General features: G+C 42.0%; 1 protein-coding gene across 3 annotated transcripts in view; it reads left to right on the forward strand.

Annotated features, from left to right (window-relative positions):
* SHISAL1 (shisa like 1) overlaps positions 1-17,364 on the forward strand; it is a 607,509-nt gene that overhangs the window by 300,609 nt on the left and 289,536 nt on the right. For all 3 annotated transcript variants that reach the window (XM_085652450.1, XM_085652449.1, XM_085652451.1), the window contains one exon: positions 9,200-9,413. In XM_085652450.1, coding sequence (XP_085508576.1) covers positions 9,200-9,413 — 214 coding nt within the window. The remainder of the gene's footprint in view (positions 1-9,199; positions 9,414-17,364) is intronic.

Raw genomic sequence — 17,364 nt, forward strand, 5'->3', positions numbered from 1 at the left:
GGCCCCACATGACTCTCACTGCCCACACCCAACTTTAAAGGGAGCACTTAAAAGACCTAAAGAGAACAAACCTTTAAGAGAATCATAACAGGTAGATCATAACAGTAAACCTAAAAGGAACCTATACAAGACTGTTGGGTTTCTAATGATGCATTTAGCTCAGGCAGTGTAGCAAACTAAGAGAGAGAACCAAGCAGCTATTGGCCTCATGTGGCATAACATCAATTCAGATATGAGTGGTGTAAAGAAGAAAATTGGCCCGATAGTAGTGAGCCTTTAAAATCAGTTTTCAAAAAGAATGAATGAACCTCAGTGTGTCAAAGGAGAAGTAAACCTTTGGTATACTTTTTACTCTGACAGTAGCCAGTGACAGCGTAATATGTTTGAGTCTGCATTTCCCATGTTCTACTCTCACTAGAAAGGAGTTGTGGTACCCCATTTCAGCAGACTGACAAGGTTCTGAAATGGAGGTTACATGAATTTAGAAAACATCTTTCCACATTCCAGCTTATTAGGGGAAAGTAGGCACACTTTTATCATTACCTGTAATGGAGGAGGACTCTCATGATTGCACTATAAAGATGTCTTGAAGCAAGCCATACATTTAAAACAGCATGTTCTTGATCTTCGTCTGTTCTGTGAGGCCAGTGATGTGATCATTAGGGACCAAGGGAGTAACCAGTAAATTAAAATTCCCACTTTGAACCAAAAATCTTATGACACCAAGCAATAAAGCAAGTCATCATGACCCTCCCGAGAAAAGCATGCTTGTCTCTTCCATCCAAGCATCTATCCATTCACCTTTTCATCCTTACATCCACCCGCTGATAATCAACATTTCACCTTTACATTCTGTCATCCATTCAGACTTTCACCCAACATTCATTCTATTCCAATTCTGTCGACCTGTCTGCCCATCCATATCCAAACTTGTCTATCTACCTTCAAACGTATCCATCAAACATATACATCCTTTCACTCTGTCATTCATCCTTTCACTTATCCATCCTTTCACTCATCCAGCCGCCATCCTCTTTCACTCATCCATCGATCCACCCTTTTACTTTGCTATCCATCCTTTTACTCATCCATCCAGCATTTGATCTATCCATCCATTTACCCTTGCACTGCTACATCCATCTTTTCACTCACCCATCCATCTATCCACCTTTTCACTCATTCGTCCATCCAGTCACCCTTTTACTCGTGCATCTGTCCACACTTTCATACAGTCATCATCTACTCCCATTCACTCATCCATCCATTCTTTCATTCATCATCATCAATCCTTACATCCAACATTTTACTCATCCATACATTGATTCATCCATCCACCCATTCACTCAATCCATCCACTCATCGATCCTTCCATTTACCCTTACACTCATCAATCCATCATTTCACTCACTCACTTATACTTTCTTTCATCATCCATCTAGCCATCCATCCTTTCACTCGTGCATCCATCCTTTCACTCATCCATCCTCCCTCTCGCTCATCCATCCTTACATCCATCATTTCACTCATTCGTCCATGCATCCATTTATCTACTTTTTCACTCACACATCTATTCATTCACCCTTTCACTCATCCATTCTTTCACTCATCCATTCACCCTTTCACTCATCCATCCATACACCCTTTTCTCCTCCCTTTCACACATTCATCCATTCTTTCACTCGCCTGTCCACACATCCATTATTTCACTCTTCAATCCAAGCACCCTTTCAACTTGGCCAATTCATCCAGCCTTTCACTTATTTATCCATCAATACCCGTCCACTCATTAGCCATTGTTTCACTCACTCATCCTTTCTCTCATCATCCATCCCTCCACCCTTTCACACAGTCATCCTTCCTTTCACTCTCCCATCCTTACATCCAACCTTTTACTCATCCATACATCGATTCATCTATCCACCCATTCACTCAATCCATCCACTCATCAATCCTTCCATTTGCCCTTACACTCGTCGATCCATCGTTTCACTCATTCACTCATTCATCCATCCAACCTTTCTTTCATCATCCACCCTTTCACTCATCCATCCTCCCTTTCACTCATCCATCCATCCTTTCACTCATCCATCCTCCCTCTCTCATCCATCCTTACATCCATCATTACACTCATTCATCCATGCACCTATCTTTTCACTCACACATCCATCCTTTCACTCTGCCATCCTTTCATTCATTCACTCATCCATTCATCCTTTCACTCATTCATCTGTTCACCCTTTTATCCTCCCATCCATTTACCTCCCTTTCACACATCCATCCATTCTTTCACTCACCTGTCCTTACATCCATTCTTTCACTCATCCATCCATCCATTTTTCCACTCATCAATCCAAGCACCCTTTCAACCTGGCCAATTCATCTAGCCTTTCACTCATCTATCCATCCATACCTTTTCACTCATTAGCCATTGTTTCACTCATCTCTCATAATCCAGCCATCCACCCTTTCACACAGTCATCCTTCCTTTCACTCACCCATCCTTACATCCATCATTTCACTCATTCCTCCCCTATGCATCTATCCATCCACCCCTTCACTCACTCACCCACCCATCCACCATTTCACCCATTCATCCACTAACTCACCTTCCCACTCTTTCATGTTAATTATGAGCCTTTGTCTGCTGAGTTGCAGACAAAAGAGGCCCATCAAAAACCCACCCCGCTGCAGCTGCTAAAGCATGGGGTTAATGACAACCTTAATATGAACAGGTCAGTGATTTTCAATGTCAGCCAGCTTGAGTTGTTGTCATTCATGTACATTTGATAGAATGTGGATTGCATGCTGTACAAGGATTTTTCAACTATGGTGGTGATCTGTGTGGACATAGCATTCATCTAATAAGTGAGGATTTTCTGGCCAGCTGCAACTAAATGTATGATGCCTTTCAGTCTTATTTGGTATGATTGGCTGCAGGTACAGGATAGTCTTCCCAAGTGCCTGGAGACAAGTGTTGGCTGCGTCTTTGATTTCTTCTATTCATACTTGCTCCGGAACCTTTGTAGGAAGACAAAAATGCACTTGAGTCTGATACATTGAGCAAGTATAGTTCAAGCGCTATATATCTAATGTATCATACAATGAAATGAAGCTTGGTAGAAGTAATTGACTAGTATAAAGGATGATATTTTGGGAAGAAATAATAATGTTGCCTGCCACAAATTGGGTTATTAATTTGGAAAGGGGGAACCATAACAACTTAATAAACACAATCTGGTTAGGCTCAAAAAAGTCATTAGAGACTCTGTTCTCAGACTCCGTTGCTATGGCACAAGCAGCAGTCAGTCCACAGACAAGAGCTTGTTAAGTTCACTCAGTACCAACAATCTTGAAGTCAAGAAAACAACACAATGCAATTCCTTTGAAATAAAGAGAAACAATTAATTACTGAGCAAAATGCTAAAAATCAGATAAAGGTAACCTACCAGATCCACTCGACGGTTGCTCTTGTGTTCAGCTGGATCTGGGACAGCTGAGTCTTGGAGTCAAGAGCCCCTCTTGTTTTATTGTCTCTGGAGAAGGCAAACAGGAGGTCAGGCCCCTGACCCATGGAGAATAATTCATGTCTCTGGGTGCCAGCAGTAGACCCGGAGTCCTTGAATCTTCTTCTTCTAGCAAGGCCTTATTCTTCAGGTGTAGTGTTCCCAGAAGTAGGCATGTTCTAGAAGGTTGTGATGAGGTGCCAGTCTTATACTCTGCATGAGCTAGTAATTGGAGAATACGTCCTACCCAATGCTTTCCACTTTCTTGTCTTTGCCCATCTCAATTTGGAGCACTTCTTTTCCTTACTGTAAAAATTCCCAGAAGCTTCCCGCAGAACGGTATCTGGCTCTCTCTAAACCACTCCCCTATTTTGATGATGTAAGAAATTTGAGTAGTAGTTGAGGGGGGTGAAAACTCACATAAACAATAATCACAGTGCTTGTCAGAGTGAACCCCTAAAGTAACTAAATAAACCTGTACTTAACCATCGGGTAGCTTGGCTCCCTAGCAGTCAGGCGTAACTTAGATGCAATGTGTAAAGTATTTATGCAGCACTCAAAAAGTAATAAAGTGACAACACATCACAAGAAAAAAGCCAAGCCAATTTAGAAAAATAGATATTTTACTAAATACGACACCAAAACAGCAAAGATCTAATAAGTAGAACCAGAGATATTAATTCATAACGTTTTAATTAAGTTTACCTTCTGACCTAAAAACTTTTATGAAAAGTAGTCATCGATGAGTTTTCTGAAGGACAAGCTGGATCCGAAATGGGGCTTAATGACAGCGGGTTGCTGAAGAGTAGGGTCCCAGTGTGGTCATTGATGAAGGTAGTAAAGCTCAAGAGTGAGCGAAGTTCTAAAGTCCCTGCCCACTAAGGACACGAGATTGATGGGATGCTTCTTGGCATTGTTTCCCGTGAATCCCTCTATGTTCAGGCTTAGAAACATTTCTTCATGTCAGATTTCATTCAGTGGGACAAACCAGCAACTTGAGACCAACTGTCAATTCAACTTTGATGTCTGTGGCTTCAACTGGTCCATTGATTCTCCAGGCAGAAAGTTGTCAAAAAGTTTCTAAGTCCCACTTTTTGCAATTTGAGCACAAGGGAGGTACACTAGATCCAGGACCTGAAGGAATGCCACTTGGGTATTAGGACCTACTCCAGCAGAGGCCAGCAGCAGGGTGCATGGCAATTCTAGCTGGTACTAGTTAGCTGGGCAGTTGCAGAGACGAGCCTCCAGAGGTTTGTTTTTCCCTGTATCTCAAACAGCAAGTGTTTCTGACCCTTGGAGTCTCTTCTGAGGTCCTGGAATAAAGAGAAGCAGGTCCAGTCTTTCTCAGGTTCTTCAGAAAGCAGGACAGTGCTGTTTCTGATTCTTCACAAGTCCAGGAGTGTTCTGAGGAGAGGTCTGTAAGGTCAACGTTTATGCCCAGTACCATCATATGAGTAGACGGTATGCCTTTGTCCAACCCCAAACCAGCTCAGCTCTGGTCAGTTCTTCCCCTTCCACTGGGCTTGGAGATAACCTTGCTTGGGATTTGTAGTATACTCTAAAAATGGAAATAAAAAGAGCAGAATGAAAGAAATGAAATTATGCCTTTAAAGGGCAACAATTACAGGACAGGTCTACAAGTCCTGTCTCTGAAGCACACTCATTTTCAGACAGATTTGAACATGTGATCAGGCCAATGTCCTCACTAACAGGGCAAAATAGCCAATGGTTGAAGTTGACTGACCCACTGCCTTATGCTGTAGGTTGTCAAGGATGGAAGCAGAGTGTAAATGGCACTTATACAGGCCAATGGCTGACCAAAAGAGAGAGAGAGACATGAAAATACTCTGGCCAAAGGCAACTAATAGGTATACCCCAATAACTTTTCAAGCATGTACAAAATTGTAGCTGATACAACAATATAAAATCCCTACTAAAAGAGCCTGACCAGGATTATGATAGTGCAAATCATCTGTCCGCACAGTTTGAGTTGGTTACAAACACCTAAGCTTGTGTCTATTATGGTAGTCTGTGAGATTAGGTACAACAAAATACATACCTACAGGCTTTAGCAAAGTGTAATAACAATCCACTGAAAAGCGTATTGCCTTTCAGACACGCTTTTCACAAGAAGTAAGTCTGGACTACTTGCTTTAAAATAGTTTTTCATAATAAACAGATCAAACTTGTAGATTGTGACATAACTTTTGTCAGTGAACCAATTAGAACAATAGCCTTTACAGTCAGCTTGACACCATAACCAACAGAAGTGTGCATAACCTGGCAACATCTAAGCATTCAGCTATAAATTTACAAATCTGTACAAAATTACTTCTTGACAAAACAATATGCAACTTTCTCGAAATAGTCTACCAAGGATTATCACATTGAAAATCTCCCTCCCCCCGCCCCCCCCCCGATAGGTCAGGGGTTGATCAACACTTAAAACACTTGCCTACTACGATAATCTGAGATTTCATGTGACAAAATACCTGTCTACAGCCCGTACTACAGTGTGATAGCAATTCACTGTTAAAGGTCTATTAGCTTTAACATGCATTTCACAATTTAAAAAAATAATAATATTGATCTTACTATGTGCTTTTCACAATAAATATGTCGGGTGTACTGCATTCAATATAACTTTTCATAATGAACAGATGAAGCCCCTTGCCTTTATCATTGCTGTGCCACCATAACCCACTCCGTGCTGCTTTATTGATCATAAGCTTTCTCACAATGAAAATGTGCAATGCTATAACTCTTTTTCTTGTTAAAAATATCGAATTTTTTTATAGTGTTTTAAGTGTTAGAATATGTGTTAAAAGTATGTATAAATTTTGGAATGTATGTTTGAATATTTTTAAAGTAATGAATTGTATGTTATTTAATTTTTGTGTAATTTAATTCCGTAGCGGGTTGTGGGTTTATAGGGGATTAGGGTGGGAAGTAATTTAATTATAGTACATTAAATAATAATTTTTAGGAATTATTAATTATTTGTAATTTAATTTTGCATTTTACTTCTGTAGCGGGTTGTGGGTTTATAGGGAAATAGGGTGGGAAGTAATTTAATTGTTATTAGGTAATTATTAATTGGTATTGAAAATTAATTGGTTGTTTAATTATTAATTGGTAATTAATTAGTATTAATTGTTTAATTGATAATTATGTTAATTGTATTCATTTATTTGTAGCGGGTTGTGGGTTTATAGGGGAAAATGGTTGGAATTAATTTAATTGTAAATAATTAATTATTGAAATAATTTTTGTATATTGCTAATTAATTTATTCTTAATTAATTATTAATTGGTATTGATTTTATTTATACATTTTTGGTATTGAAAATTAATTGGTTGTTAATTAATTATTAATAGGTTATTAATAAAAAACATTGTTATTTATAATACATTAATTATTAAATATTGTGTGATTGGTAATTATTTTTAATATTTTTATTTGGTATTAATAATTTATTTATTTTTAATAAAATATTAAATTATTATTTTCCCTACTATTGCACTCACTGGAGTGGGAATAGTAATTTTTACCCCTACGTAATCCAACGCTTTCCCTACTATTGCACTCACTGGAGTGGGAATAATAATTTTTACCCCTACGGTATCCAACGCTTACCCTAGAGTTGCACTCACTGGAGTGGGAATAGTACATTTTACCCTCCCGCTATCCAACGTTTTCCCTACTGTTGCACTCACTGGAGTGGGAATAGTAAATTTTGCCCTCCTGCTATCCAACGCTTTCCCTACTGTTGCACTCTCTGAAGTGGGAATAGTAATTTTTACCCCTACACTATCCAACGCTTTCCCTACTGTTGCACTCTCTGGAGTGGGAATAGTAATTTTTAGCCCTACTCTATCCAATGCTTTCCCTACTGTTGAACCCACTGGAGTGGGAATAGTAAATTTAACCCTCCCACTATCCAACGCTTTCCCTACTGTTGCACTCTCTGGAGTGTGAATATTAATTTTTACCCCTACGCTATCCAATGCTTTCCCTATTATTACACTGTCTGGAGTGGGAAAACTAATTTGTACCCTCCCGCTATCCAACGCTTTCCCTACTGTTGCACTCTCTGGAGTGGGAATAGTAATTTTCACCCGCCCGCTATCCTACGCAAAAAATATTGCATTTTTTTTATAAATACTACGGTAATAGATGCGTATTATTATTTTTTTTTTTACTTACATTAATTATTTATTAACTTTAAAGTAATTTAAGTATTTTTAAGTATGTTTCAGTTAATTATATGTTTTATTTCATTAATTTTACATTAATTTTAAGACATTTAAAAAAATTCGATATTGTGACTAACTATATTTTTTACAACGATATTTAGGATTCTATATTTTTGTACTTACCTGTTTGGAGATAGGGCTTCGATATTTTGACATTCTATATTTTTCCTTCGATATTTTGGCAATTCGATATTTTTCTTCTCGATATTTTGTCAGTGATCCTTCTGCGGCCCACCCTTAACTGGGTGATCCAGACACAGACCAGGGCAGTGAAGGAGGAATATCTGAGGGATCCCTGAGCCCCCCATATCTCTCTCCCACGAGACACCCTCTGTGGTGTCACGGAGCACTGACCCCTGCCACCGCTGGGGCACACAGTCAATCAGAGGCGCAACTAGAGCAACATTTCGGGGGGGGGGGGCTCCTAAAAATTTCGGGGGGGGGGCTTATTCTTCCAGCATTATGCAGAGTAGAGGTGCAGGGGCTCTAAGAAGAGGTGAAAACACAACAAACCCTCGTTAGCAAGTAAATGGTCTTTTAAAGACCTGTGAAGTACTCGGGTGCAGCTGTGTGTGTGCGCCCAGGAAGCTGTCTCAGCCGGGCTTACACACACAACGGTGGGGGGGGGGGGGCTGAAGCCCTTTGAGCCCAATGGGCGTTGCGCGCCTTCAGTCAATACGTTGTCATCTTTGTGAGATACAAATTAAGAGAAAGAGGCGGGTAAATTATAAATGCATGTGTCATACATTCATTAGGTCAGTCTTTCACAAAATCCTTCCTTTTTATACATGAAGAGTGATAAGAAGGGTGCTTCTCTGCAAGAAAGAGGAGCAACATTTTAGTAGCATCACTTAAGAAGCTAAAACTGTCACTCTCAATGTCTCTGGCTTATTAGATTGTATCCTCTTGGTCATTTTTCAGGATTGGATTGCCTTTGCAGGAGCTGTCTGTTTTTTGGGCAATCCTTGCCGTAGGCGCAGTGTTTCCAAGTGTCCTCTTTGAATCCTTCGCCAGAGGGCACACATGCCTTCGTCCTTTCATATGACCCTTACGCTCTCTGTATGTAGAAATGTAGTAGAAGTAGGGAGGTGATTTCAAAATGTGTGCTTGCTCTCATAAACATAGTTCAGTGAACGGAAAGCAAGCAAATAAACATTGGAGGACCCCTGACCTAATTCAGAAAATAGTGTGTTGTGTGCATACCTGATAGATCATGCACAGCGTGTCCGCGAGGATTCTGTTGGTCCAACAACAAAATATTATAACCTCCACGGGAAACGAGGCGAATGGCTGTTAATTGCTGTGTTGTCCTGGTTTTACAGTTGACCACAATTGTAAAAAAAAATATTTTCAATGCCTCGCAAATATGCAGCATTTGTAAGAAGAACATTACATCTAACTACTGTGGGATTGACTAACCAAAATTGTTTTATTTTGCAGTTTTTTCAGCCCAATTCCGGGTCTGTGAGCCATACACAGACCACAAAGGCCGCTATCACTTTGGATTTCACTGTCCTCGTCTCTCCGATAACAAATCCTACATCCTGTGCTGTCACCATAACAACACGGTCTTCAAGTACTGCTGCAATGAGACAGAATTTCAGAGCGTCATGCAGATGAATCTCACAATGGGTCCCGATGGATACATGCACAAGTAAGTCACCGGGCTCAGCCCTGCATCCTGAGAGAGGATTCCGCGCCCAGGAGCAGGATTGGCAACTCTGATTCATAGGACCGGGGGCTTACAGGGGGCGCCGTGTTACTAATCGGAGGACGAGGTTGTAGCTGGCAGAGAGGAGGATGCTGGGAGCGGGAATGGGACCTCTGTGGTCAGAGACCAGAGTGAATCTTTAGAGAGCGTGGGTGAAAAGGATACTGGGAGCGGAAATGAGGTCTCAGTGGTCAGAGACCAGAGTGAATCTTTAGGGAGTGTGGGTGAGGAGGATGCTGGGAGCGGAAATGAGGTTTCAGTGGTCAGAGAACAGAATGAATCATTAGGGAGTGTGGGTAGACAAATAGGCCAGGTTAGGGACTGAAGGTTTTTGATTAAGTCCCCCCCTCTAGTTCTGAAGCTAGACAGGTAAAAAAATTAACATCGACTAAAAGTCTAAGAGTGTAATCATTAGTTTGCTGATTGCAAAGAATATTAAGTATATTTGTTTGAGTGTGATAACCTTCTAGTATTGCTTTTGGACTTTTTACTTATACAGGTCTTGTAAAATAGCCAGGAGCAAAGAGGACCTAGAATGTGATTGTACTCTTAGAGAAAAGACCTTACTGTAGACCAAATGCTCAGAGTTGCACAAGAGAGGAGTCTGGGATCACTAAGGCCCTTACTGCAAGTGGTCCTATGCTTTCGACCCTTGAGTAAATTACTGTTTGTGAAGAAGTCTGCATTATTAATTAAGCAGTGTTATAGCACCTAGTAAATATTGGGTGGGTTCACAATATTACATTTCAACAGGACCAACCTTCCCGAATTTGATGGGTGTGGGGGGATGCCTGGTAATTACTGAACATGGAGACTGTGTTAAAGCAAGCACCACAATCTATATGTTATTACCCATTATCAGGGAAATGCTTTTAAAATGCCCTGTTTTTGTGGCAGGTAAAATTTTAATCCCTGCGGAGTCAGATTTTATCGATGAGATATACATTGTTTCCTCCCCCTATCATCTCATAATGAAGCCCCTCAATAGGATAAGTGGTAGTGAAATGCACTGAGAGCAAGAAGCGGCTGCAGCAGAAAGGCGAAGTGAAATGGAAACTGAAGCACGATGCCTAAAATCGGCAGGCAAAGCTGCACATATAATTTAAAATAAATAAATGTCAGAGACTTTAAGACCATCAAACTAAAATGTTACTTTATGAAAAGCTAAACATATTGGCTTTATCTGTTCTGGATTTGGGATGATCCATTAATCTTGCAGCTGATGTAAAGAAGGACGGGCCTTTCCGAAGATCACATTTTAAAAATCAGCAGCACTGCCTTGAAGAAAATAGGCATTTGCAGCAGGGAGCCTATCTCCTACTCATTTCTCTGAGAATGTAGGCCCCTTCCTAATAGCGACCATCCAAGCTCAGCGGAGGCACACCAATTTATTCCCACTCTGTTCCTTCTGTGAGCCCCTCCACTGAGAAGAACCTATCTGTCCATGTCCCTCTTACAAGCAGGTACACAGTTTTCTTATGTTGCCACCCTGCCACCCAGATGGGTGTCCATGACCGGTTATTCCATTTCACAATCCTAATACTTGTCTTGTAGAGAGCGGGGGATTAGGGAATAGTTAAATCTGAGGGCCTGAGCTTCTGAGGAGAAGGTTCTAGAGGGTGTTTGCGCCTGATTGGCTGGAGTTTGGACTATAAAAACGACATGGATATGTCAGTAAAGTGATTTCTTTTTCAATGCAACCCTATTTGTCAATGTTATCCTATGGTACTTTTGACTTTGTATGTTATTTTAAAATATATAATGATTATTTATATATGTATTTTATTTATATATATATATATATATATATATATATATATATATATATTACCTACTGGCGGTCGCCAGTAGGTAGTTATAGTTAGGACCCTGTTTCCATAGGAAATCCGCAACATTCTATTTTGAATAACTTTGGCGCCGGTCGACGAATCCTCGCGAATATTTCAAAATAGGTGGGGCGCTACGCTCCGCTCCTACCCTGAAAGTCTCGGGGGGATTCGTCAAGCGGGGGCTGAGATAAAAGGGGGGTCCCAAAACGCGTTTTTCCCATGCATTTTTTCATAGGACCTTTAGACACAGCTACAGCCCGAACGGCTGAACAGAGTTCCTTGAAATTTGGCAGAGAGGTAGTCTACAGGTCAAGGAAGTGCCTTTTGTAGGTTTGGTGTAAATCTGTTCAGTAGATTCTGAGAAAATAGCCTTTAAATCAATATATATATCTGAGCCAGCTTACAGTGCGCTTACGGTGCGCTTACCGTACGCGTACGGTGACGTGCGCGAGCGCGATTCTGATTAGCTGTTAGATCTTAGTAAACATTCGAATCAGTCGAAACCAGGAAGCGGCGGCCGCCATTTTCTCTCTCGCACTCAGAGTGTGGATTAAAAAACAAACGACAAAAACATGTAAAGGGGCTGTTTAGACAGCTCCAAAGCACCTAGCCATGTTGAGGGACTCCCCAAATATCCCCCAAGGCCAAAAAAGGAATTTTAATTTTTTCGATAATTTCGCCGATTACGCTTACCGTACGCGTACGGTAAAAAATATAATAAAAAAAAAATTATCCACACTCTCCCCGCCCCATGTGCAAATGGTGCCCGAAGGGCACCATTTGTACATGACATATGATATTTAAGAAAAATTAAAATATTACCTTTCACAACGAAGCACATCGTATGTCCTCCATGTGCGCACGGTGCACGAAGCGCATCGTGCGTACATGGCCCATCTAGCGTAACGTGGGCACGCGGTGCGCGTAGCGCACCGTGTGCCCACCATGCGTGCACGGCACTAACTGCGTAAAGTGGGCGCACGGTGCGTGAAGCGCACCGCGTGCTCACTGTGCGCGCACGGTGCGCGAAGCGCACCGTGCGCGCACGGAACGAACTGCGTTAAGTGGGCGCGCATGCCACGAATGGCGTAAAGTAACTTAGCATTTAAAAAATATATGAAAAATTAAAATAGTACCTTTCACAACGAAGCGCATCATATGTCCTCCATGTGCGCACGGTGCGCGAAGCGCATCGTGCGTACATGGCCCATCTAGCGTAACGTGGGCACGCGGTGCGCGTAGCGCACCGTGTGCCCACCGTGCGTGCACGGCACTAACTGCGTAAAGTGGGCGCGCGGTGCACGAAGCGCACCGTGCGCGCACTGAACGAACTGCGTTAAGTGGGCGCGCACGGCACGAATGGCGTAAAGTAACTTAGCATTTAAAAAACCGTACAAATTCACTGAAAAAACCATAGGTTTCACACACGTTATAGTTAGGAATTAGCATTTAAAAAACCTTGCAAATTCACTGAAAAAACCATAGGTTTCACACATGTTATAGTTAGCGGAAATTTTACTGATAAAAAACCAATGAAATTCCCCCGTTATAGTTAGTGCAGGCAACTATAACTCACGCGACCGCAATCTTCTGCTGATGACATATGTGTCTTTATGAAAAAAAAATATTTGTAATATATGTATAGCTAAAAATTTATGGAAGAAGACATGGGCAAATAAGTGTCTAAATACAGTATTAGCATCAGCAGAGGATTGCGGTCGCGTGAGTTATAGTTGCCTGCACTAACTATAACGGGGGAATTTCATTGGTTTTTTATCAGTAAAATTTCCGCTAACTATAACATGTGTGAAACCTATGGTTTTTTCAGTGAATATATATATATATACATACATATATATGGCTTATTGCTTTTTTATGTACGGTGGGACTCCCACTTCGACGACGGGGAATATTCAAGCATGTGAATCTATGAAAGACACCAATACTGGAGAACCACAGTTTACAGGTAAGTAACATTTGTTCTTGTGTGTTGTCTGCAAAGGGGAAGAACTTGATGTCATGTGTTTGGGTGATGTTGGCCAGAGGGATCATGTATGAGTTGAAGAGGGTGGGGCTGAGTGATGATCCTTAAAGCACTCTGCAGAGGAGTTTGCGGGCTTCTGAGAAATAAGGTTCCAGGCTAACTGTGCTCTATCCATGAAAAAGGACCAGATGCAGCGTAGAACGCTCACTTGAATGCCAATCTCATGCAGGCATCTGATAAAAATGGAGTTTGAGACCGTGTCAAATGCTTCAGCGAGGTCCAGGAGAATGAGGGCTGCCATGTCTCTTCTGTCAAGGATTATGAAGATGTAGTCAGTGGCATCAGATGTTGTCAGTGATGTTTCAGTACGGTGGTTGGGCCTGAATCTGGACTGCGTAACTTCAAGGAGCTGGTGGTTTCTGAGGTGGTCAGTGAGGCAGTGATTGATTAGTTTCTCCAAGACCTTTGCCAGGTATGGTACAGGTGAGATTGATCTGTGGTTGAAAGGTGTGGCTGGCCTGATAGTTTGTTTCTTGAGCAGGGGAATGACAGCATATTTCCAGGTGTCCAGATATGTGGCTGAGATGATGGAGGCTTTGAGAGTGGGTGTTAGAGTTCCACTGATAGGTAGGAGTCTTTTGGTGGATCGTGGTGGGGACAAGGGTCAGATGGAGCCCCAAGTGGATGGTCTTCATGGTAGCAGCGATTTCAACAGTTGCAGTGGTATACCACAAGGGCAGGGTTCATTCTTCAGCCATGATGGGAAGTTGAGTTGTGCATGATGGGGTCCGATTTTGGATCAAAGTTGCTGTGTAAAAAGGTGATTTTGTTTCAAATGAATTTGGAGAGCTTGTTGCAAAAGTCTTGTGAGGGGGTGATGTTGCTGGAGGCAGCAAGAGGCATAGTCACATTTTTGATGATGGCAAATATTTTCTGGCTGCTGTTAGTACTGGCATCAATGTGAACTGTAAGAGCTGTGCGTTTGGCGTTCCGTATCTTAGGGATGATTTGAAGATGTCTTTATCTGCGGTGTCTTGACTTGTTCTCCTTCTGCGCTCCAGTTGCTTACAGTGGCATTTCATCAGTCTGAAATTCTCTGTGTACCAGCTGACCTGCAGTTGGTCTCTTGCTGTTGGGTTGCGCTTGAGGGGATCCAGCATATCTGCACATGAGGTGATCCAGCTGTTGCATACCTGACTTCCCAATACAGTTAGGAGTTCAATAAGGCTGTGTATTAGCACAAACATAATTTAACCTGTACATAAACAATGTAGAAAGGTGCCTCAGTGACTTGGACATACTAATGATAGGAGGTGGGAAAGGCCCACTACTCTCTCTGCTAATGACACTTAACTTTTGGAAAGACTGACCTGCCACTTCATCAACTTCTGAGAGATTTTGAATGTTTTTCAATATCAAAAACTGACTATTAATGTTAATAAAACTAAATTAATGGTCTTAAGACTTGAAATGACCTTAAGGAAAACATTCTAAGTTAGTGGAACTGCCCTGAAGTGAATCTATACCTTTGACTATCTGGGCATTCGATTTGACGATAAATTGTCCTGGGTGAAGTAAATTGGAAAAAGGTGCTTGTAATGGCCAGAATGTAGGAGCCGTCCTGCGGTATATGATTAGCTTTGGTGTAAAGACAATGAAGCTTATGCTGCAAGCCTATGAAATAAAAGCAGTGGTTGCAACCTTGTATTGTGTTGAATTGTTGGGCTTTTATAAGTTGACCTAGTTATAATGGTGTGAAAACCATCTTCTATGACACATGATGCACCTGGGCTCAGGTATAGCAAATAGGCTCCAAGAACTGTACTTGAGTTATATAGTATTGCGTCTTCAATTCATTCAAAATCCACATTTTCTTGGGTAGGTTATGGACACATTCTGCTGTAAATGTTTATTTAAATAATGTCTTAATGTTTCAGCCAATAAAGCCTCACTACAAATGTAATGGCTACACCACTTAAAACAAACAAAGAAAGAAATTGGATGCATGGACTACTAGAACAGCCCAAACTTTATTGACAAAGACACAATTGCGATGTCCTGTTTTCTAGAAGCATAATGCCATGAATCTGTGCCACCACATCTTTCTTCCTGTTGCTTCCTATGTTTTGTCTGCTTGGACTTAAACAAGATTTTGATCCATTTTGTCTTTATTTTAAATTGATAACTAATTGAACAATTAATTCACTACTTGATTGTTTGACTGTCTTATTGAGTTTAAAGCCCCACCATCGGACATTCTCATGTGTGTCCACGGCTTCCCTTTAAAGGAGCATATTCTGCAGATGGCCAGAGACAAACATCCACTGCAGTATCAAGGCTGGCATCTGGTCCAATACCAGGACCTTGCTGCAACTACCTTCTAGAAACGGAAAGATATCCGCCCCATCACTACACACCTTCGTGCAGCAGGAGTGCGCTATTCCTGGGGGCACCCCTTCAGTATCATCTTCCGTCATCAAGGGAAACTACATCAAATTCGGTCCCTAGAAGAAGAACGCTGCATATTTGACTTGAAAAGTGGCTCTCCTGAATCTACGCGAAACAGAGAAGAATCTGACTGAACATCTAGCCAAGTGTGGAAGGGCTTCAGCACATCCCCGGTTGGCCACCGACCAGATCCTGACACAATAGCCAGAGAGAAGTAGGCAGTCACAGACACATTATCCGGAGCCTCTTCGAGACCTGCATCAGCTTGACAAGGGGGGCCTCTCCTCTGGATCTCCTACTCCTTTGCTCACAGCTCTCTCTTCTCTCTAATCCCACCTTTATACAATTCAGGGATGGTGGGGGGCCGGACCTGGGCGAGGAGGGTGGGCCGCACCCACGACCCCACTAGTGACTAAATGAGCACACCAGAAATGGACCCTAAACTCTTTTACACCAATTCTAACTTTTTGTTGTTATTGTTTGTTATGACTCTGGTTTGTTTTGAACTTTCTCTGTTGAATGGACCTGGGAACAACCATGAACTCTTGAACTCTACACTCCCTAATGCATTAAGCTCTGCCTACACCGCAAGTATGACCCTCTGCCTTCTCATAAATAGCCAGTGCACGGCACCCTACACTTGTGCCCAATGTCAGTCCGATTGAGAATCCAAACCTTAAATTTCAAGGGTCTCAATCATCCCCTGAAAAGGAGCTCTATCCTGTCTTACCTTGAACACTCAGGGGTCATTGTATGCCTACTACAAGAGACACACCTTCTTCCCCAGGATGAGTATAGGCTCCACTCCAAGCACTTCCCACGCCTCTACTTCTCTTCTCTCCCAAACAAAACAGCGGGGTGGCCATTTTAGTCTCACGCACTTCACGGGCAAGGTAATAGTCAAAGAGGCCGGGTTGCGGGGGAGGTTGTTAGCAAACTCACTACAAATGGGCACTGAAATAATCACATTAGCCTCTATATACTCACCTAACATAGGGCAGGAGACATTCTTGAAACAAGTAGTGACAGAGATCATGGGGTCCTCTGGCTACCTGGAGGTGACCTAAACCATGTCTTCGATAATGACATGGACTGCTTTACACACAAACAGGGACAGACGGGTGCACTCTCCAGGGAGGGTTAGGCCTGGCTCAACAATAGGGGCCTCATCGATATCTGGAGGAATACGCATATGCAGGCCTGAGACTACACGTACTATTCCTATGCCAGGAAAACATATGCCAGGCTAGACTATTTCCTGGGCACCCACGACTTGGCCTTTCGGGTGCAGGAAGTCACCATTGAACCCTGATCCCTGTTGGATCACGCAGCAGTAGTGGTCAATATAGACATTCCAAAACATAGCCCAAACCCCAAATAATGGCGCCTGTGAGACAGCCTCTTGCATCGCCCTGGTAATGTAGAGCAAATTACCAGAACGGTCAAAGATTATCTGGCTATCAATGACATCCAGGAAACAGCAGTTTCCATTATTTGGGAAGCACTAAAGGCTGTGGCAAGGGGCGAGCTGATCGCCATATCGTCTGCCTGAAGTAAAGAACGTAGGGATAAAAGGAAAAACCTTTCCCAACAAGTTACAGAACTCGAGCGCATTCATAAACGTACCAGAGCC

This window comes from Triturus cristatus, chromosome 4_1 (assembly GCF_964204655.1).
Source record: "Triturus cristatus chromosome 4_1, aTriCri1.1, whole genome shotgun sequence".
Taxonomy (NCBI): domain Eukaryota; kingdom Metazoa; phylum Chordata; class Amphibia; order Caudata; family Salamandridae; genus Triturus; species Triturus cristatus.